General features: G+C 41.7%; 1 protein-coding gene across 2 annotated transcripts in view; it reads right to left on the reverse strand.

Annotated features, from left to right (window-relative positions):
* LOC139366066 (zinc transporter 7) overlaps positions 1-19,420 on the reverse strand; it is a 33,436-nt gene extending 14,016 nt beyond the window's left edge. Inside the window, exons 1-9 of one of the 2 annotated variants that reach the window (XM_071103276.1) lie at positions 19,249-19,409; positions 18,591-18,692; positions 18,033-18,146; positions 15,907-15,994; positions 15,585-15,717; positions 9,691-9,760; positions 9,572-9,642; positions 8,084-8,131; positions 6,877-7,012 (exon numbers count right to left, since the gene is read on the reverse strand). In XM_071103276.1, the coding sequence (XP_070959377.1) occupies positions 6,877-7,012; positions 8,084-8,131; positions 9,572-9,642; positions 9,691-9,760; positions 15,585-15,717; positions 15,907-15,994; positions 18,033-18,146; positions 18,591-18,692; positions 19,249-19,328 (842 nt within the window). In that variant the 5' untranslated portion in view covers positions 19,329-19,409. Of the gene's footprint in view, positions 1-6,876; positions 7,013-8,083; positions 8,132-9,571; positions 9,761-15,584; positions 15,718-15,906; positions 15,995-18,032; positions 18,147-18,590; positions 18,693-19,248 lie in introns of both variants that reach the window. The other variant, XM_071103193.1, reaches the window with a different exon arrangement.
* Between the last annotated feature and the right edge of the window lie 4,709 nt (positions 19,421-24,129).

A 24,129-nucleotide genomic window follows, 5' to 3' on the forward strand; every position in this document is an offset into this window, starting at 1 on the left:
ACATTCCAGAGAGGAAGAAAGAACTGACTCAAACACTATGAAATGGAGAACAAGTCTACCAGAGAGGCTGAGTTTATCATTTGGATAAAGGGGCCCACTCCCTGAACACTTTGCCTTTACTGTACTGTACATACAGCGGACAGTGGCACACCAAGGAAAATCCCCCTATAACATGAGCAGCAGAGCCACTATGGAGACTACTCATGCCTCTTTCCTGCTCTGGGTCTCAAGACCCATTCCTCACCAAATAGAGCCTCTGGATTTCACTAGTTCCAAAAATCACTGCGTAACAAAATATGAAAAGCAAGATATATTTTTAAAGATGCCAAAATGTCACCTCTCACAGGGCCACACACTGACTACTAGTTGGGCTACAGCACCTACCACTGTCTCTGTTGGGAATGGCGAGGTGATCAAGGAAAAAGTTATGTTGGGCTGAAACCTGATGTAATCACAAGTCATGTTGACTTCAGCTCCCTAAGTCAGATACAGGCTATACAGAGCCTCCCAATCAATGCTGGGCATTCTTTAGGGCTGGGTTCAACCTGTATCACTGAAGATCTGCGTTAATGTAAAAGGTCATTTCCGATTGAGCCGACATATGCAGCATTTACTGTGACTGCAGTCTACGCGAAAGGGGGAACATTGCATTTAAATCGAGCTGTAACGCAGATCTTCGGCAATACGGATTGAATCCAACCCTTTGTGTTTAGGTTTGAAGCAGCGAAACATGACAATGCACGCAGGCCTTCTGTCATTCCATCTCATTCTGCAGCACCAGGAGCAGTTGTCTACGGTGAACACTGATCCAACACTAAAGACTAGGGCCGGGACAATACCAGCATCGCGATACTCGTTAGTGTCGTAGCAAAAGGGAAAGCTAATGTTGGAAACCAAACTTTTTTATGTTGTCATCCAGAGTCAAAATGATTTATTTTGCAAGCTAAAACACACAATATTTTACATAGGTTTTTAAAGGACTGTTGAAATATCCTTACTCATGTTTCCATACTAGAACTTATTGATTACATGTATAAGGAATGTATAGGTTGGGGTCAATGAAAGGTGGATAGGAATTTGAGCTATGGAAAGTTACTGAGTGAGACAAGGGGAAATGCAGAAAGTTCATATTCTGGTCCTATGGAGAGCCAAAAGGGCAACATTCTAGTTTCAATTCCTGATAAGGCAGGTTGTCTGTGGAACTATGGAGGAATTTGGCTCGAGGTCAAGTCAACAGATGATTTGAGAATGAATTAATTGAGAAACCTCTGGGAGGGGGGCCCCCACAATGACCCTCCTACTACAGTCCTCTCACAAACATACATTACCAGTGAAAAGTTGGACACCTACTCATTCAATGGTTTTTCTTTATTTTTTTTTACTGTTTTCTACATTGTAGAATAATAATGAAGACATCGTGAAATAACACAATGGTGGCTAATAACTCTGGCTGTACATCTGACTGGCTTAATAATGCAAATTGAGAAATTGTGTCTAACCTCAACAAAAACGAAGAAACATTATTATGAAGCCAAGATCAATGATAAAGAATGTCAGAAAAAAACATGAGTACTTTAAATGAAATTATGGGCAGAAAGCCAAATTCAACATCTTTCTTCGAATCAGATGGCTTATTCATCACAAAACCATTTGATGTTGCCAATTATTTTAATGATTATTTTATTGGCATAGTGGGCAAACTTAGGCAGGAATTGCCCACAACAAAGTGAGCAATTATATTAATGTATAAAAATATGAATAATGGAAGAAAAGCAGTGCAAGTTTGAATTTTGTAAAGTTAGTGTGGGAGAGGTGGAAAATGTGTTGTTAACGATTAATAATGACAAACCTCCTGGCATTCACAACTTAGATGGAAAGCTACTTAGGACGGTAGCTGACTCTATAGCCACTCCTATCTGTCATTTTTAATCTTAGCCTAGAGGAAAGTCTTTGTCCTCAGGCCTGGAGGGAAGTCAAAGTAATTCCGCTACCCAAGAGTGGTAAAGCGGCCTTTACTGGTTCTAACAGCAGGCCTATCAGCTTGCTGCCAGCTCTTAGCAAACTGTTGGGAAAAATTGTGTTTGACCAAACACAATGCTATTTCTCTGTAAACAAATTAACAATAGACTTTCAGCATGCTTATAGAGAAGGGCACCCAGCATGTACTGCACTGACAAATGACTGATGATTGGTTGAAAGAAATTGATAAGAAGATTATGGGAGCTGTACTGTTAGATTTCAGTGCAGCCTTTGATATTATTGACCACAACCAGTTGTTGAAAAAACTTAAGTGCTATGGCTTTTCAACCTCCGCTCTGAATCCACAATATGGCAATCTAATAGAACTCAAAGGGTTTTCTTTAATGGAAGCGTCTAATGTCAAACATATAAAGTGTGTTGTACCGCAGGGTTGCTCTCTACTCTTTTCTATTTTTACCAATGACCTTCCACTAGCATTAAACAAAGCACGTGTCCATGTATGCGGATGTTTCAACCATACACGCGTCGGCAACGACAGCTAATGAAATCACTGAAACCCTTAACAAAGAGTTGCCGTCTGTTTTGAAATGGGTGGCCAGTAATAAACTGGTCCTGAACATCTCTAAAACTAAGAGCATTGTATTTGGTACAAATCATTCCTTAAGTGCTAGACCTCAGCTGAATCTGGTAATGAACAGTGTGGCTGAGGAGACTGAGGAGTTGAGGAGACTAAATGACTTGGCGTTACCTTATATTGTAAACTGTCATGGTCAAAACATAGATTCAATGGCTGCAAAGATGGGGCGAGGTCTAGCCATAATAAAGAGATGCTCTGCTTTTGACACAACACTCAAAAAAGTCAGTTCTGCAGGCTACAGTTTTGTCTAATCTTGATTATTGTCCAGTCGTGTGGTCCAGTGCTGCAAGGAAGGACCTAGTTAAGCTGCAGCTGGCCCAGAACAGAGTGGCACGCTTTGCTCTTAATTGTCATCAGAGGGCTAATACTAATACTATGCATGCCGGTCTCTCTTGGCTAAGAGTTGAGGAGAGACTGACTGAATCACTTATTTTTATAAGAAACATTGTGTTGAAAATCCCAAATTGTTTGCATAGTCAACTTACACAGCTCTGACACACACTTATCCCACAAGGGGTGTTTTCAGTGTCCCCAAATTCAGAATAAATTCAAGAAAACGTACAGTATTATATGAACTTCTATTTCATATTGCTCAAATATGCAAACCTGGTTTCAAAAAACAGATAAAGCAACACCTTGTGGCACAACGCCTCTCCCTTATTTGACCTAGATAGTTTGTGTGTATGCATTGATATGTAGGCTACATGTGTCTTTTTAAAAATGTATGTAGTTCTGTCCTTGAGCGGTTCTTGTCTAATGATGTTCTGTATTATGTTTTGTGTGGACCCCAGGAAGAGTAGCTGCTGCTTTTGCAACAGCTAATGGGGATCCTAATAAAATACCAAAAACCAAACAAATCAAAATACATTTTATATTTGAGATTCTTCAAATTAGCCACACTTCACCTTGATAACATCTTTGCACAATCTTGGCATTCTCTAAACAGCTTCACGAGGTAGTCACCTGGAATGCATTTCAATTAACAGGTGTGCCTTCTTAAAAGTTAATTTGTGGAATTTATTTTTTAATGCGTTTGAGCCAATCAGTTGTGTTGTGACAAGGTTGGGGTGGTATACCCCAAGATACATTCAACATGATACATGTTGAAAGATAATGATAAAATAATTCCACTCTGAAACCTTATAACTGTATGAAATTGATTAGAATCATAAAATTATAATCTGGTGTGTAGTTTTAGTCAGAATTAGATTTAACAATGTATCTGTATAGTGGAAAAACACAGACTGTCTGAGTAGCTTAGGATTTGAACTTATATGTTTGTGCCGAAGAAGAAAACAGAGAACAGTTAAACTGTGTTTGGACCGACCTGGCTAGGCCTCTGAGGAACCTATGATAGCATAGAGAGTACTTCTCAAGGTTTCCCTAATCTCGGGGGAATGGAACTGTCGGCTGGGCAGTGATACACAGTGGTGAGAACTTTAGAGAAGGATAAAACTCACCTACAGTTTGTGTGGAAGTATGAGCGTAGGATACCTACTGTTTGTGTGGAAGTATGAGCGTAGGATACCTACTGTTTGTGTGGAAGTATGAGCGTAGGATACCTACTGTTTGTGTGGAAGTATGTGCGCAGCTATAAAATGGATGTCTTTGTATAATGGACTTGAAAACGTTCTCTGAATGAACTTTTTGCATAAGCTGAGTCTGACTAATTATTATTAAACCCATGGTCTTACAGATCTTGGGGATTGGTCAGAGCTATTGATTGGATCATTGGGATTGAAAATTCTCGTAACAGTAAAAGACCAAGTCCATATTATGGCAAGAACAGCTAAAACAAGCAAAGAGAAATGAGAGTCCATCATTACTTTAAGACATGAAGGTCAGTCAATGCGGAAATTTCAAGAACTTTGAAAGTTTCTTCAAGTGCAGTCGCAAAAACCATCAAGCGCTATGACGAAACTGGCTCATGAGGACAACCACAGGAAAGGAAGACAGCCTCTGCAGCAGCGGTAACTCTAAGTTCAATAGAGAGTTACCAGACTCAGAAATTGCAGCTCAAATAAACACTTTACAGTTCAAGAAATACACATCAACTGTTCAGAGGAGATTGTGTGCATCAGGCCTTCATGGTTGAATGGGACTAAAGAAACCACTACTAAAGGAAACCAATAAGAAGAAAAGACTTGCTTGGGTCAAGAAACACGGGCAATGGACATTAGACCGGACATTAGCTTTTTGGTCTAAACGCCACTCGCCGTGTTTGGAGGAAGAAGGATGAGTACAACCCCAAGAACACCACCCAAACCGTGAAGCATGGAGGTGGAAACATCATTCTTTGGGGATTATTTTCTGAAAAGGGGACAGGGCGACTGCACAGTATTGAGGGGAGGATGGATGGGGCCATGTATCGCGAGATCTTGGCCAACAACCTCCTTCCCTCAGTAAGACCATTGAAGATGGGTCGTGGCTGGGTCTTCCAGCATGATAACGACCCGAAACACACAGCCAGGGCAAGGTCCTGGAGTGGCCTAGCCAGTCTCCAGACCTGAACCCAATAGAAAATCTTTGGAGGGAGCTGAAAGTCCGTATTGCCCAGCGACAGCCCCGAAACCTGAAAGATCTGTATGGAGGAGTGGGCCAAAATCCCTGCTGCAGTGTGTGCAAACCTGGTCAAGAACTACAGGAAACGTATTATCTCTGTAATTGCAAACAAAGGATTCTGTACCAAATATTAAGTTCTGCTTTTCTGATGTATCAAATACTTATGTCATGCAATAAAATGCTAATTAATTACTTTAAAATGATACAATGTGATTTTCTGGATTTTTGTTTTAGATTCTCTCACAGTTGAAGTGTGCTTATGATTAAAAAAATTACAGACCTCTACATGCTTTGTAAGTAGGAAAACCTGCAAAATCGGCAGTGTATCAAATACTTGTTCTCTACAATAACTATTCTCATTTCACTTCCCCAATTTGGACTATTTTGTGTATGTCCATTACATGAAATCCAAATATAAATCCATTTAAAAACAGATTGTAATGAAACAAAATATGAAAAACACCAAGGGGGTGAATACTTTTCCAAGGCACTCTAGTGGGACTATGATTTGTTTTTCAACAGGACAATGACCCAACACACACCTCCAGGCTGGGTAAGGGCTATTTGACCAAGAAGGAGTGTGAAGGAGTGCTGCATCAGATGACCTGGCTTCCACAATCACCTGACCACAACCCAATAGAGATGGTTTGGGATGAGTTGAACTGCAGAGTGAAGAAAAGCAGCCAACAAGTGCTCAGCATATGTGGGAACTCCTTCAAGACTGTTGGAAAAGCATTCCTCGTGAAGCTGGTTGAGAGAATGCCTAGTGTTCAAAGATGTCATCAAGGGAAAGGGTGGCTATTTGAAGAAGCTTAAATATAAAATGTATGTAGAAAATAGAAAAATAAAGACCCCTTGAATGAGTACATCCAAACTTTTGACTGATACTGTACATTTCGCGCCCACAAAGGTTCTAGCGTCAGGCAGGGCCATGACTACACCAGTGAGAGGAACCAATTAAGTTTCTGACTAGCTACAGAGATGTATTATTGGCTGTCTATGTGTGTAAGGATTGACCCCACCTAGGAGGGTATAAATATATGTGTTTGTGTAATCATGCTTCGTCTTTGCAGCTGTATGACCCAGTGGGTGAATAAACTTGGTTTGAGCTTTTTCTAGTCGTCCGTTTGAGTTTTTACTCTGTTTGTTCAGAACCTAACATGATCAGAGTTCATTTTTGCCATTGAAAAAATATTGTAATACTGGCATCAGCCCTACTAAAGACATTAAGCTGGATACGAATACCTATATTCAATGTCATGGGAGAAGCCAGTGTGCAAGATTCCTTGGGTGTGGCCCTACTTGTGGAGCATTCAATGGATGGGGATTGTGAAATTTCTCTGGAGTTCTCTGCTACCATGGCAAGTCAAAAACAATCCAAGTGAACTACACTAATGAGTCCAAAATCACAACTACTGGGCCATGTTTTAAGAACTGTTTGCAATAGTGCAAAAATCAAACAAAGAAAGGTTATATAACCTAAAAAAGGTATGTCCTGGTTTGAGCTGTACTTACGGTATCTGGTTCCATCCTGAAGATAATGCTTCCAAACTGTACTGGTGAAAACCCTTTCTATCCGTATGTGCTACTTTCCGGCAGAAGTTTGACGATGGCCTTTAAGTTTCTCTTTTATGGGAATATCTGTAAAATGAGTGTGTGACCTGTTGGGAATGTACTGCTGTGTACGGTCATCTCACCTGACTCCGATCAGAATGGAGATGCACATGGAGCAGATGGGGTCAGCGATCATCAGGTCATACTTCTGCATCAGGATGGCCGAGATGATCACTCCAACGCTGCCCAGGGTGTCTGCTACGATATGTAAAAACACCCCTGCAAAACAACATTGGTCATCATAAGTATTTCATATCATCCTGATCTACAAATAAGTCCCGCAACCAATACTGGGCAGAAGTTAAAACATTTTATTTTTATTATAATTAAAAACTTTTTAACATTCATGCTCAACACATAAGTACTCTGACTTCGGAAATCAAGCTACTGTAACTATCAGTTACAACTGAAGTTTTCTTTTTAACCCAGTTGGGCAGGTTGATTTAGACTGTATGTAAGGCGCAGCTTTGACACTGGACTCACTTCCGCTGACTCTGGGCTGACATGTCACATGTATGTCACATTGTTCCCATGGGCTTATGCATTGCGCCGCTCTCCTTGAGAGCAAGCTACAACTTCCCCCCACAGTCCCAAGGTCAAAAGGTTATACAACTCCAATTTCCCCACAACACAGACTTTGTTTAGTCCTTTCATATTCACGTCGATTTAAACTTCAGAAGTTGAGATATAGGCGGCAGGTAGCCTAGCGGTTAGAGCATTGGGCCAGCAACCGAAAGGTTACTGGTTCGAATACCTGCGCCGACAAGGTAAAGAAATCTGTCGATGTGCCCTTGAGCAAGGCACTTAACCCTAATTTGTTCCAGGGCCGCTGTACTATTACTACTACACATTTCACTGCACCTAGTCGGTGTGGAGAATAAAAACTGTTTACAGGCTAAGACAGTGAAATTATATTAATAGATACACAAAAAAAAGTTTTAGCCTCAAAACATTTTCCCGGTGTTTAAAGGGCACTTCAACCACAAATTATAAATTGCTACTGTGCCTATAACTTTGATTTGGGGCATTTTTCTGAAGCCCAATCTAGCACTGCATTGTACAGGAGACAATACATTTTGTTTTATTATGTTGAACTGGATGAAAATTCATGACTACAATCTCACACACATTAAATCGGCCATTACGGAGGTGACGGATGGTGGCGTAAGCAAATATTTTAAAATAAAAATTAAACGTTGTGCGCAGCGTACATACAGTAGGTGAACAAATTAGTCAATAGTTGGATTATGCTGTGCATCAAATTAGCTAAGTCATTTAAATGTTCAGTACCTTGCAGAATCTGTTTGCTGGAGCCCTTGCCTGGTGTGTGCAGTTCATCTGGAATAAATAAATACATTAAATACAGCAGACAATTAGTATTAACTATAGAAAACAGGGCAAACAACAAATTGGATTCACAACAGCATTTCAACTGCCTGCATAGGTTCAGCGAGACTTCTGCTGGGACACAATATATAATAACTGTCATTTGGCAGACGCTTTTATCCAAACGTATGGGCGGGTGGCCCCGGGACGTATGGGCGGGTGGCCCCGGGACGTATGGGCGGGTGGCCCCGGGACGTATGGGCGGGTGGCCCCGGGACGTATGGCCCCGGGACGTATGGGCGGGTGGCCCCGGGACGTATGGGCGGGTGGCCCCGGGACGTATGGACGGGTGGCCCTGGGACGTATGGACGGGTGGCCCCGGGACGTATGGACGGGTGGCCCCGGGACGTATGGGTGGGTGGCCCCGGGACGTATGGGTGGGTGGCCCCGGGACGTATGGCTAGCCCCGGGAATCGAACCCATAACCCTGGCAGTGCAAGCACCATGCTCTACCAACTGAACCATACAGGACCATGACTGAAAAGTTGAGTGAAGTGCTGCCACATACACAAAGTGCCAGCTCACATGTCAAACCGTGTAGTGCTAGCAAAGACTGAATTGTGGTAAAAGTGTTAGACAACGGTGAGTGAACAGTCAATTGCACACACACTGAACAATCAGGCCTTAAAAAACAGCTCCCTTTACTCAACAGTACATCTTTGAGTCCCGCCTGTAGAGCTGACAGGATTTGGAAGGTATCAGCAATGTGGTAATAGCGCCACCTAGCGTTATAGGCAAAGAGTCATTTTCAGCTAGAGGGCACTAATTCAGTGTGTAGAGATTTAAAGGGTAAATATGTTGTTCAAACAAAGCGGCCACCCCGCCACTGATTTGATAAATTGCTGAGGTATGGGGCTGGAAAAATGTGACCGCTCAAATTCATAGACACCATGGATGGTCAAACCATTTGAGGCCATACAGTGTTTGTTTACAATGGCGTAAAAAAAAAAAAAGCATGTTTGGGTTTCTGATGGGGTACGACAGTCAAACTAAGCTCATAGGCATTTATAAGTTACACTCTAAGAATCATTGGGTATCATGAATTTAAAAGTCCAGAAATGGATGTAGCAACCCAAATTGCACCTTTAACAAGGAATGGCTAAGAATTTATTTGAGACTGGATCCCTAAATAAATGCCAACACATTGAGAAGCAGAAAACTCATTTAAAGTATCTTCAATATGAATCTACAACTAATTCTTGGGAAAATGTTGCTGGTGTTTGCATTTTCATACACCGCACATTCACTGTCCTCAAATGTTTTGTGTATTTACCTAAATGGAAATAAAACAATTGCAACCCACTGAAATAACTGCCAATTATGGAACAAGAGACTGAGAATTCTCACACTGCATTACAGCCATTTTGTTTTCTGTGCCGGGTGTGGTCTCACCATGGCAGTGGGGGTCATCATGGGAGTGACCGTGCCCTCCATGGCTGTGCCCATGTCCATCTCCATGGCTGTGCCCATCTCCATGGCTGTGCCCGTGCCCATCTCCGTGTTTGGACTCATGCCCATGCCCCCCATGGCTGTGTCCGTGGCCTGTACTGCCATTGAACAAAGAGTGGCTGTGGCCATGACCTGCAGAGATAGAAGACACAGATTATCATCATTATTACTGACAAAATGTCAGCGGACCAGTTTATTCTTGTGCTCAAACACCTACATCTGTGGTCAAGAGGAAAACATGTAAATCAGTTGACATTCTATTGAACATAAAGGTGAAAGAATACACTTGGCATTGGTGCTCTTCTATTCAGGGTGCTCCCTGTTTGAGGAACGTGTTCAGCTAATTAACGTGACAAAAGTCATACTATAGTAAATGTCAAATCAAATTACATGTCACATGCGCAGAAAACAACAGGTGTAGACCTTTCATGGCTTAGTTACAAGCCCTTAATACTTATTTTTCTTAACTGCATTGTTGGTTAAGTCATTATTTATTTGTTTAAACAAGGGGTGCCGGTACAGAGTCAATGTGCGGGGGCACCGGTTAGTCGAGGTAATATGTACATGTGGGGGTGGGGAGGGGGGGTGTCAATGCAAATAGTCTGGGTAGCCATTTGATTTGAACATTTGAACTGTTCAGTAGTCTTATGGCTTCAGGGTAGAAGCTGTTAAGAAGTCTGGAGCTCCGGTACCGCTTGTCGTGCGGTAGCAGAGAGAACAGTCTATGACTAGGGTGGCTGGAGTCTGACCATTTTTTGGGCCTTCCTCTGACACCGCCTGGTATAGAGGTCCTGGATGGCAGGAAGTTTGGCCCCGGTGATGTACTGGGCCGTACACACTACCCTCTGTAGTGCACTGCGGTTGGAGGCCGAGCAGTTGCCATACCAGGCAGTGATGCAACCCGTCAGGATGCTCTCGATGATGCAACTGTAGAACTGAGGATCTGAGGACCCATGCCAAATCTTTTCCATCTCCTGAGGGGGAATAGGCTTTGTCGTGCCCTCTTCACGACTGTCTTAGTGTGTTTGGATCATAATAGTGTTGGTGATGTGGACACCAAGGAGCTTGAAGCTCTCAACCTGCTCCACTACAGCATGCTCGGTCCTCCTTTTCCTTTGTCCACAAATCACCTCCTTTGTCCACAATCACCTTCGTCCACGGAGAGACAGAAGAACGGAACCAAAGAAGGAGGTGAGCACAAGCAGGAGCCATGTTGTTTCCTAAACAGTGAATTGCAGAGGACGTAGGCAGTATCACAATTCCAGTGGTTCAGAAGTTTACATTCACTAAGTTGACTGTTCCTTCAAACAGCCTGGAATATTCCAGAAAACTATGCATTGGCGTTTGAGGCTTCTGACAGGCTAATTGACATCATTTGAGTCAATTGGAGGTGTAGCTGTGGATGTATTTCAAGGCCTACCTTCAAACTCAGTGCCCCTTTGCTTGACATCATGGGAAAATCAAAAAGAAATCAGCCAAGACCTCAGAAAAAAACTGTAGACTTCCACAAGTCTGGTTCATCCTTGGGAGCAATTTCAAAATGCCTGAGGTTACCACGTTCATCTGTATAAACAATAGTACGCAAATATAAACACCATGGGACCACGCAGCCGTCATACCGCTCAGGAAGGAGACGCATTCTGTCTCCTAGAGATGAACGTACTGTGGTGCGAAAAGATCAAATCAATCCTAGAACAACAGCAAAGGACCTTGTGAAGATGCTGGAGGAAACCGGTACAAAAGTATCTATATCCACAGTAAAACAAGTCCTATATCGACATAACCTGAAAGGCCAATCAGCAAGGAAGAAACCACTGCTCTAAAACCACCATAAAAAAAAGTCAGACTACGGTTTGCAACTGCACATGGGGACAAAGATTGTATTTTTTGGAGAAATGTCCTCTGAGCTGATGAAACAAAAATAGAACTGTTTAGCCATAACGACCATAGTTATGTTAGGAGGAAAAAGGGGGAGGCTTGCAAGCCGAAGAACACTATCCCAACCATGAAACACGGGGGTGGCAGCATCATGTTGTGGGGGTGCTTTGCTGCAGGAGGGACTGGTGCACTTCACAAAATAGATGGCAGCATGAGTAAGGAAAATTATGTGGATATATTGAAGCAACATCTCAAGACATCAGTCAGGAAGTTAAAGCTTGGTCGCAAATGCTCTTCCAAATGGACAATGACCCCAAGCATACAGTGGGGCAAAACAAGTATTTAGTCAGCCACCAATTGTGCAAGTTCTCCCACTTAAAAAGATGAGAGGCCTGTAATTTATCATAGGTACACTTCAACTGTGACAGACAAAATGAGAAAAAAAAATCCAGAAAATCACATTGTAGGATTTTTTATGAATTTATTTGCAAATTATGGTGGAAAATAAGTATTTGGTCAATAACAAAAGTTTTTCAATACTTTGTTATATACCCTTTGTTGGCAATGACAGAGGTCAAACGTTTTCTGTAAGTCTTCAAGGTTTTCACACACTGTTGCTGGTATTTTGGCCTATTCCTCCGTGCAGATCTCCTCTAGAGCAGTGATGTTTTGGGGCTGTTGCTGGGCAACACGGACTTTCAACTCCCTCCAAAGATTTTCTATGGGGTTGAGATCCGGAGACTGGCTAGGCTACGCCAGGACCTTGAAAGGCTTCTTACGAAGCCACTCCTTTGTTGCCCGGGCAGTGTGTTTGGGATCATTGTCATGCTGAAAGACCCAGCCACGTTTAATCTTCAATGCCCTTGCTGATGGAAGGAGGTTTTCACTCAAAATCTCACGATACATGGCCCCTTTCATTCTTTCCTTTACACGGATCAGTCGTCCTGGTCCCTTTGCAGAAAAACAGCCCCAAAGCATGATGTTTCCACCCCCATGCTTCACAGTAGGTATGGTGTTCTTTGGATGGAACTCAGCATTCTTTGTCCGCCAAACACGACGAGTTGAGTTTACCAAAAAGTTATATTTTGGTTTCATCTGACCATATGACATTCTCCCAATCTTCTTCTGGATCATCCAAATGCTCTCTAGCAAACTTCAGACGGGCCTGGACATGTACTGGCTTAAGCAGGGGGACACGTCTGGCACTGCAGGATTTGAGTCCCTGGCGGCGTAGCGTGTTACTGATGGTAGGCTTTGTTACTTTGGTCCCATCTCTCTGCAGGTCATTCACTAGGTGCCCCCGTGTGGTTCTGGGATTTTTGCTCACCGTTCTTGTGATCATTTTGACCCCACGGGGTGAGATCTTGCGTGGAGCCCCAGATCGAGGGAGATTATCAGTGTTCTTGTATGTCTTCCATTTCCTAATAATTGCTCCTATCTATTGCAGATTCAGTCTTCCCAGCCTGGTGCAGGTCTACAATTTTGTTTCTGGTGTCCTTTGACAGCTCTTTGGTCTTGGCCATAGTGGAGTTTGGAGTGTGACTGTTTGAGGCTGTGGACAGGTGTCTTTTATACTGATAACAAGTTCAAACAGGTGCCATTAATACAGGTAACGAGTGGGGGACAGAGGAGCCTCTTAAAAAGAAGTTACAGGTCTGTGAGAGCCAGAAATCTTGCTTGTTTGTAGGTGACCAAATACTTATTTTCCACCATAATTTGCAAATAAATTCATTAAAAATCCTACAATGTGATTTTCTGGATTTTTCCCCCTCATTTTGTCTGTCATAGTTGAAGTGTACCTATGATGAAAATTACAGGCCTCTCATATTTTTAAGTGGGAGAACTTGCACAATTGGTGGCTGACTAAATACTTTTTTGCCCCACTGTACTTCCAAAGTTGTGGCAAAATGGCTTAAGGACAACAAAGTCAAGGTATTGGAGTGGCCATCACAAAGCCCCGACCTCAATCCTATAGAATATTTGTGAGCAGAACTGACAGTGTGTGCGAGCAAAGAGGCCTACAAACCTGACTCCGTTACACCAGCTCTGTCAGGAGGAATGGCCCAAAATTCATCCAACTTATTGTGGGAAGCTTGTGGAATGCTACCCGAAACATTTGACCCAAGTTCAATTTAAAGGTAATGCTACCAAATACTAATTTAGTGTATGTAAACTTCTGACCCACTGGGAATGTGATGAAAGAAATAAAGGCTGAAATAAAATCATTCTCTACTATTATTCTGACATTTCACATTTTTTTTTTTAAAAGTGGTGATCCAAACTGACCTAAAACAGGGAATTTTTACTAGGATTAAATGTCAGGAATTGTGAAAATCTGAGTTTAAATATATTTGGCTAAGGTGTATGTAAACTTCTGACTTCCACTGTACATGTGCAACAAAAGCATTTTTTAAAACAAGCACGTTAAACTGCACACGCACCAAATACCGGTTGTTTTGACAAGTGGCAACAAATCAACGCTATCGAAATTAGATTCCATGCTGTTCAAACTAACTAAAAAAAACTACAAATGGAAACTGGAGATATCTTTTAATCACTGGCTAGAGAACCTGCTTAAGACCGTGGGCTACATTTTGGAGTGATGCATTTGAATTTGGGGGTCAACAAAACGGAAAGAGAAATGCAACACTTATTTGTCAATTACTCATATCGATATCACGTTGAAATCAATTGCGCAAGAGTAAATATAGAACGAGAGAGTAACTATAGCTCAAAAACCACACCGATTGTAGAAGACATTTTGAAGTGTTGCATTTTGTTTCATGTGGGTCGCAACACGGTAAGTGTAACGCAACACTTTTGTTAATCACTTCCATTAATATCACACTGAAATCAATAGAATGTTTGTTGTGTGGCACTGTTTGAACTAACACTATTCAAAGGCCACAGGGAAACCTTGAATAACCTATACATGGCTGGTTAGATGAAACTTGTATATTTTGGAATGTCAGATGTTTATTTTGGGAGGCTGCCATCATGGAAAACAGAACATACCATTTTTTTGTTAGTTAACTTAAAAGAATCACAACAAGGCATAGAATACCAACACTGACAACGGTTGACTGCTATGTAAGTGATGATTTGACAGTCAAATCCATGTATTGTTGTGTGGCTAGAAACTTAACTATTCGTGTGATTTCATTAACAAGATTTAAGTCCTGAGCATCCCAGCGCGAGTGATAAAATTAATGGCACAAAACCAAAGATATTGATCTATTTAAAGCAATCAATCTTATGTCATCGTGATGACTAAACTTTTATACTAACATTACCAATCTGAGGTAAAACGGGTAATTCCACAATTTTATGGGGTGAAAATGCAACCTTGTGTAAGGTAGTAGCAAACTGTCCACATTAGCGAAATTAACATAATTTAATATGCCAAAATAATTTAACATGTCAACTCACAAACTATTGCAACAACGACATCTATTTCTCACTCATTTAAAAAATGCGCTCAAACACAATTTACCGGGCGCTCTAGACTAGAGCCTTCAGTGTCTGTGCAGCAGGCTGAAAGTTTGACATCCATAAGAAGGGTGTTTCTAATCTCTAATTGCATGTGAAGCTCAGCTTCAAGTCATGTGCATGTTGTCTGACTAGTTTCCCGACAAAACTAGCTTTCCTTCATACAGTATATGAGACAAGCTAATATTAGTGTGTTTGAAAAGGGTACAGGGACTGGTGACTTCAGAGTGGACAGGGGTTAGGCAGAGAGCAGAGGGATTTGGGAAAAAGAGAGAGAGATACTTGGGAAAGAAAGAGTAGAGAGAAAGCCAAATGTGAGCCTGGGAAGGATTTGAGTGAACAACTTGGGGGACAGCCAAGTAAAGGAACCTTAGGAGAAAAATTGATAAGGCAAACCACCTCATGGCTCCACCCCAAACTATATGCTTTTAGACCTAGCATAGAAGCACAAGGAGGAAGTACAGGAACTTTGAAGAGAGAAATTATCAGGAAAGGACTGACCACTTGGGAGAGTGTGATGATTAGGGGATCATGTAGTGATATGGAGGTGCAAAGTGACACTGTAGAGAGAGAGATGTCCTGGTCCTACCTTCATCCCCGCCGTGAGAGTGGCCGTGGCCCCCGTGCTGGAACACAAAGATGCCAACCAGGTTAACCAGCAGTCCAGCGACGGACACTGGTAGCAGGCGATCGTGATTCACGTGTGGCGGCTCCAAAGCCCTCTGTCAGGAGCAGCAGGAGACAAGACCAGTCAAAAATCACAAAAACGTTATTCAGAATGGATCATCTTAAATAAAAAAAAGGTAGATACAATTGTCAATTTCAGTAAAAAAAAAAAATATTGTCCAAACACTAGGCCCATCAACCTGGTTTCATTATGTGATATCATGAAAATGACTTCTGTGGCATACCTCTACACCTTCTGAGAAAATGAAGAAGGCAGTGAAGATGAGGAACAGGCCATTCACAAACCCTGCCAACACCTCTGCCCTCACATACCTGGAAAAAGAGATAAGAATTAGAAAAACAATACACACAGGTAAACAAAAGGCTAATCACCTATCCAAATACCAATGGGATTTAAAACAACTGCACCACCTTTGTTACATGAGTAGCAATACACATAACCAAATGTGTACTGAAGGTAGGGCTGTGACAGTCATGGAATTTTAGATTTCTTATTTGTCAGTCAAACCGTTATAGTCGTTCATGAAGCACGTTGCTCCTCTCCTTCGCTCCTCTCCTCCTAACTGTCAGTGTGCCCTGTTTTTGGTAAGCCATTGAGTGCATGCATTTCATGATAATAGTTTGCAACAAAACCTTGCTGAAACAAGGAGTCCATGTAGAGTCCATGTGCCCATGGAAATTGAAACTTCCGACTTCAGCAGTCTTCAGTCAGCCGTTTGTTCCACACCACAAAATTCTAAAACTTTGTCTCCGCCCCTCTCGCTTTATAACAGCTGTTATGTGAACCAGGCTTACTTTTACTTGACTACTTTTGGGTAGAGTTTGTCGACTTAAAAATTAAGTTCACAAAAAATAAATGGTTGTGACTTATTTTATTTTCATCACAGTCTTCATCCATAATCGTCGGTTACACGATTATACAATTACCGCACCAGCCATAAGTGAAGGTGCACATTCTGTCAGATAAGGTTTTAGTGCTCACCAGGAGGATTGGCAACCCTGGATATCAATAAAGGCATAAGATCACAAATAATGCAGGTATCCATATACGCTTGGAAAATGTAGACGTCACAAACGTCAATGTAAACATGAGCAGACACACCTTATTAGTTTGAGACAACGTAACCTTTGTAGCTTCACTCTTCGCTAGCACTCTACATCAGGGGTGTAAAGCTCAATTTGCCCCTCCACCTCCAAAATGACCCCGCTCCAGAGTACAGGCCTAGGTGTAACGCTCATTCCTTCGACGATAAACACGAATGCGACCATCACCCTTGGTGAGACAAAACTGTGACTCGTCAGTGAAGAGTATTTTTTGCCAGTCCTGCCTAGTCCAGAAACGGTGGGTTTGTGCCCATAGGCGACGTTGTTGCCGGTGATGTCTGGTGAGGACCTGCCTAACAACAGGCCTTTTGGTGTTTTCAGTATCAGTAGAAAGGTCTCTTTAGTGTCCTAAGTTTTCATAACTGTGACTTTAATTGCCTACTGTCTGTAAGCTTTTAGTGCCTTAACGACCGTTCCACAGGTGCATGTTCATTAATTGTTTATGGTTAATTGAACAAGCATGGGAAAGAGTGTTTAAACCCTTTACAATGTAGATCTCTGAATTATTTGGATTTTTACAAATTATCTTTGAAAGACAGGGTCATGAAAAAGGGACTCTTCATTTTTTGGTGAGTTTAGTATTGATGACATTATAAACACCGATTCTGTAGCAGGTGGCATAGTCACCACCTTTTGTTTTGACTTCATACAAGCCTCTCGGGCTTATGTTTAGAGAACATTTGGTACTGTCCGGTTAGAATATAAAGGCCGTTGCCAAGAGGCCTGTTAGACATTTTCTCTACTTCTGTTCTGGAGATGTCTTCCTGTTGCAACTTATCAACGATTGCGCTTCTTTTTTATTCACCTGAAAATATCCTTTACATAATAGCGTAGAGGATGGGATGCTAAGGTTTTTAGCCGTGTTGGTTGAAAGAAGCATCAGAATCAGCTCTCTGGAGGGGAGTCAAACGTGAGTACTCTTTTGTGGAACCTTCTGTTGGGGTTTCCCTTGGCATCTAAAGAGTACCACGCAAGAGCCTTGTGTTGTCAAGAAATAATATTTTATTAGTCAACTTGGTTAATATGATACCGGTTTAAAGACACTTCTGAAGCCGTACGACAGTGTAGTTTGTACGTGGTGGAAAATCCTCTAGGAGCAACACTGAAAACACGGGACACGGGTACGTGAGTGCTCGGTGTACCTCAATTAAAACATCTTACAAACTCCTTTCGATACTGCTATAACAAAAGATCAAACCACCCACCTATGTTTGAAACCCCTGGTCTACATTGATTGCATACGTACCCATATGAGAAGGAGTCATTTGACCTCCACCTGGAGATCACTGAGGCTGCAAGTCCGGCTAAAAGTGCAGTGCAGTCGAAGAACATGTGAAAGGAATCTGATATCAAGCCTAAACTGAGAGCCAAAAAAAAAACAGTACTTTTATGAATGACTAAGTAATGGCTGATAAAATAATAACATATTTATTCTTGCATATATTAGTTCTAGCTAGCTCGTTACTTGTCTATGGGAAGACATACATTTTATGATAGTGACATTTGAATACTAGCCTGGGAGACCAGACAGATAATCAGCTGGTTCCAGGTAATTTGAACACATGTTGCAGAGAGGATGTCCTAGCAGAAATTAATGTACAGACGTCAAGCTGAATAGACATTTTAATACACATTGGGGAATAACAATTATCAAAGTAGCTCAAATATATATATATAGTTTGTGGTGCATTCCCACTGATAGGGGCAGTGCAAGCAACGGTTTATGGCACAATGCTTAGACATACGTGGCACATCCTGAAATAAGAGTTGCGTGTTTTTCGATTTATATACGGTCAGAACTTACCTGTTACTCCATATGCCGTACGATAATTCCACAAAAGCAAAGGACAGATTCAGACAGAGAAAGAAAAACAAATTGCGTGATGTTGTATCAGATAGGATTGATCTGGAAAATAAGAAATTGCACTGAGTTAGAATCCCAGCTGATGAAAGCCGCAAGCTAGCGCGAGTTATCAAACAAGCTAGCCCTGCGCTAATCACAACAGTCAAGCGTATTGCTTTTGTTTGGCAGTTTATGAATGAGAAGTAACGTTAGCTATAGCAAATATTACATACATTTAGATGTAAAGCATGTTGACCGCATATAAATATTGAATATTATACAACCGCCCTAGGTTAGATAGCTACTACTAGACAAGTAAGTCGGAAGTAACGTTAACGTTAGCTAACTTCCAGCTGTGTTGGCTAGTTAAGACATCCATTCCGGTATCTGAAGCTAAGTTAGCTAGCCAGCTAATGTCCCCTATAAATATGTCTATGTAACGTTAGCTGACAACAATATCTCTCTGGTCAACCAATATAGATTGTAAAGTAGCTAGCTAATAAATCCATTATGTTTCAAGAAGCATCAGATTTTGGCATGATTTTCAGATATCTGAATTAGCATAGATTCAAAATAGCTAAATAAAACATAAAAAGACAGTACGACCAAAACAACTTACTTGAACCATCCTGAAATCTTGGCAAGGAGGTTGAATTTGGCTGGCTTGTACTCGTCGTCTTTTATAGATAATGGTAACATTTTAGCAGTCCCAGACTGTGGCTAGGTAGCGACTGTTGGTTTGTGCTGCAACCACCAACTCAGCTCCTTCAAGCAGGAGATGAGACATGCATCCGGTCGATAGAGGGCGCTCGCGCTGCCAAACATATTTTACTATAAACCTAAAGCGAGTATGGCACAGGTTAAATAGAATAATAAGGTGGATAGGTTTTGAGACATAACTAAAATAAAGCCAATGATATGTTGGTGTATGGATACAGTTGGCTATCCTACATTCGGGGGTTCTGTTCCCCATCAGATACTACTGCTACCCAGAATCCTTAATCGTAATAGAAGGCTACGCTGCTCCCCATCATATAGTTATCGTTCAGTTGCAGTGATGGGACAGGACTGTAACTACCAATTGGATACCACGAAATTTGGGAGAAAAAGGGGTAAAAAAGAACTTGTTTTTTAATACAACACTTTCACCATCACATCAGATACTGTCTCAGATCAATTCAGCCTACAGTTCTTCACCCTGAGTAGGCTACATTACCCTGATTGCAAAATAGTGCTTACAAATACAATGTCATTACAAAAAGTTACTAAAAATGTTTATCCTGTGTCGCAGAGTAATTTCTGATTTATTCAACAAAATAATATATTTATTTTAATTTGAATGAAAAACATGCTCATGGAAGCTTATAATTCACATTTCCCAAATAAAGTCTAAAATGGAACAAAGTTTGAGTTCCTCATTTAACAAATCTAGTATTAAGGTTGCCAAAATTCAGTTTTCCATTATAGGAAAAACAGGCTACCCTATATATTTTTTTCATATAGTAGAAAACTTGTCAACTTTTATCAGACATGTATTGAAATTAAGCCCTCAATGATGTAATGCAATTTTGTTAAACTTTAGGCCGAGTTTGCTAAAAGAAAGGTACAACATGCAATATGAAGAATCTGCCAATGTATTTATTTTTTTGACCACTAGATACCCCCCAAGCTCTGGATAAGCAAGCTAGACCCCATTGCTGGTGATGACATGAAATCTACATTGCTGTTTAGGCTGTTGAGTAAAAAAGACAGACAAAAATTAGAGCCAATATATTTAGAAAACATATGACTGGCTATACATTGGACTACAAACACTACAAAACATTGATTCTTCCACTGTGAGAATAGTGCTGCAAGTGCATCCATATAGGCACTCATTTCCTGCTCTTTATTATAAAAGGATAATGCATGAATCCCAGTGAGGATACCACATTAGGGGAAACCAGGGAGTGCTGGGAAATAAAGGTATTGTAACCACAGGAGCAGGCAAACGACAAGTCAAGGCAGGCAGGGATCGATAATCCAGAGCAGAGGCCAAGGTACAGGACGACAGGCAGATGTTGGTAATCCAGAGGTGGCGGAAAGGAACAGGACGGCCCAGGACAGGCAAAAGTCAAAAACCAGGAGGCCGAGAAAAGCGTGACTAGGGAAACCCAGGCGCTGAGATAAACCACTGGTAGGCTTGAACAAACAAGATGAACTGGCAACAGACAGATAGAAAACACAGGTATAAATACACAGGGGATAATGGGGAAGATAGACGACACCTGGAGGGGGGTGGAGACAAGCACAAGGACAGGTGAAACAGATCAGGGCGTGACATCATCTCAAGTTTGGCAACTTCCTGTGCTTATAAAAATATCCAAGGAAGGTCCTCCCCTGTGTTTTACACCAACACTATTTCCCTCCTTTGCTTAGAGAAGGATGATGTCTGTGCTACAAGTTTGGTGTTATATGTTATTCAATGCTGGCCAATGCATTAACTGTATCTGTCTGGTGAAATAAAATAGAAAAGTGGAAGCATACAGTAGGTGACAAAGAGACACTTCACAAACATGAGAGCTGTTGGATTCTCAGATAATCAAGCAACAAGTGAAGGTAATGATGAGAAACTGGGCATAAGGGCTGAATATTAAACAGTTGAAAAAAATCTATGTTTGTGAACATTAAAACTGTGCTTCCAGAGGGGAAATGTTCCCATGGTAACTGTGTCCGTTGATCCAAATGGAAGAACCAGACACACACAATACGTGTCTGCTTTGATAAAATCCCAGAACTGACAAAAGTACAAAAAAGTTTGGGTGCCTAAAAAGTTTAACAACACCCATGCCCATCTCATAAATTACCACTAGGACAATGTTGGCGAGAATTGATTTAGTTGAACAGTTGTTCTTCTGTGAAAATGTTTTTTGTGTTTTTTTTTAGCAATTTGCATAAGTATGGGAACTGGCATCCAAACTGGTTGTCACGTTGCAGTGCCATAAATTTACTACCCAAAATTGGGTAACATCCTTCACCTAATGCCAAGCCTTCATTTAGCCTCTGAAATTGTAATCCTTATTAAACTGTTGGTACACTTTGAATAATTTTAGGATTATTCAACAATCTGAAATTAAGAAAGAGAAGTATAGTCCCAAAACTTTATTGTATAATGACTTTCATATTCTTTTTCCATTTTTAATCACAGTACAGTACTGATCCAAAAGACAAAGAGACTGGTGTATAAGGCAGAGTATGAAATAAGGGCCAACGTCTTCAAAGTCTTCTTTCATTCAATAACTTTATGAATATGTATTACAACAGTATAATAACAAGTGTTTTGTTTGGGAGTATAACACATAAATCGTGACTGTCAATGAATGGCTAACCCATTCTGGTCTCATTAACATGAAGTGGTCTGCAAAACAACAAGTCACAAGATGTTGTCTAATACATGAAGCAGGAACAAGTTCCTCTTTTATGTCTATAGAATAACAGATGCTCCTCAGATGGAAAAATGTACACATGGTTATTTTGTAAAGGATCCTGTTCCACACATCCCCTGATTCGGTATGTCACCTATGATCTGTCTTGCCTGTTTATTCCTAAAGTTGTATAATCTGAATAGAAATGAGCCTCTGTCAAAACAACAGTGCACAAGACATCCAAACCTTGCCAGGATTTTTTTCAGCGCTTGTGTCCATGGTATGTGTTTTTGAACATCTTGCATAATGCATTATTGCAATATTACTCTGTAAATTTAGAGTATAGTACAGTATAGATTTGGATAGAGAATCGGAGCGTCCTCCTGTTAAGAAATAGCCCAGATTTTATGATTTCATCTCCAGACCACCATCGCACAGTTCATCTCTCCAAAGGCATGTCTGACTAAAACAATTGTGTTTACCTTGGCACTTCTCCAGCAACCAGACACTGGGTCAAAGTGTAAGTCAGCCTGGTTTCAGTTTGCATACCCATTTCTAATCAAAGTCCTGAAGAATGTGAGTCTCTTCCTTTACAAGACTGGGGAATCGCTATATACAGTAAACCATCACTTATAAACCACCACTTTTGTGCTGAAATCTTTTATTATGCTTATGATAAATTAGCATACAAATGTATGCATGTCAAATTTGTACTGAGATGGTCCTTGGTGAACTTGTGAGATATAGTTGCCTGTCCAATGGTGCTCTTTAACCCTTGTGTTGTCTTAAGGGTAAAAAATGACCCGCCATGATGTTTAACAGCAGAGAAAACCCCCCAAGAACACAAAGGCAACCTGCCTAAATAACTACAGACCTGTAGCACTCACGTCTGTAGCCATGAAGTGCTTTAAAAGGTTGGTAATGGCTCACATCAACACCATTATCCCAGAAACCCTAGACCCACTCCAATTTGCATACCGCCCAAACAGATCCACAGATGATGCCATCTCTATTGCACTCCACACTGCCCTTTCCCACCTGGACAAAAGGAACACTTACGTGACAATGCTATTCATTGACTACAGCTCAGCGTTCAACACCATAGTACCCTCAAAGCTCATCACTAAGCTAAGGATCCTGGAACTAAACACCTCCCTCTGCAACTGGATCCTGGACTTCCTGACAGGCCGTCCCCAGGTGGTGAGGGTAGGTAGCAACACATCTGCCACGCTGATCCTCAACACTGGAGCTCCCCAGGGGTGCGTGCTCAGTCCCCTCCTATACTCCTTGTTCACCCATGACTGCATGGCCAGGCACGACTCCAACACCATCATTAAGTTTGCAGATGACACAACAGTGTACTACCTCACAGACAATGACGAGACAGCCTATAGAGAGGAAGTCAGAGACCTGGCCGGGTGGTGCCAGAATAGCAATCTATCCCTCAACGTAACCAAGACTAAGGAAATTATTGTGGATTACAGGAAAAGGAGGACCGAGCACGCCCCCATTCTCATTAGTGGAGCAGGTTGAGAGCTTCAAGGTCCTTGGTGTCCACATCAACAACAAACTAGAATGGTCCAAACACACCAAGAAAGTTGTGAAGAGGGCACGACAAAGCCTATTCCCCCTTAGGAAAATAAAAAGATTTGGCATGGGTCCTGAGATCCTCAAAAGGTTCTACAGCTGCAACATTGAGAGTGTAACGGATGTGAAACGGCTAGCTTAGTTAGCGGTGCGCTCTAAATAGCGTTTCAATCGGTGACGTCACTTGCTCTGAGACCTTGAAGTAGTAGTTCCCCTTGCTCTGCAAGAGCCGTGGCTTTTGTGGAGCGATGGGTAACGATGCTTCGTGGGTGACTGTTGTCGATGTGTGCAGAAGGTCCCTGGTTCGCGCCCGGGTATGGGCGAGGGGACGGTCTAAAGTTATACTGTTACAAGAGCATGGTTGCATCACTGCCTGGTACGGCAACCGCTCGGCCTCTGACCGCAAGGTACTACAGAGGGTAGTGTGTACGGCCCAGTACATCACTGGGGCTAAGCTGCCTACCATCCAGGATCTCTACACCAGGCGGTGTCAGAGGAAGGCCCTAAAA

Source organism: Oncorhynchus clarkii, chromosome 1, assembly GCF_045791955.1.
Source record: "Oncorhynchus clarkii lewisi isolate Uvic-CL-2024 chromosome 1, UVic_Ocla_1.0, whole genome shotgun sequence".
Taxonomy (NCBI): domain Eukaryota; kingdom Metazoa; phylum Chordata; class Actinopteri; order Salmoniformes; family Salmonidae; genus Oncorhynchus; species Oncorhynchus clarkii.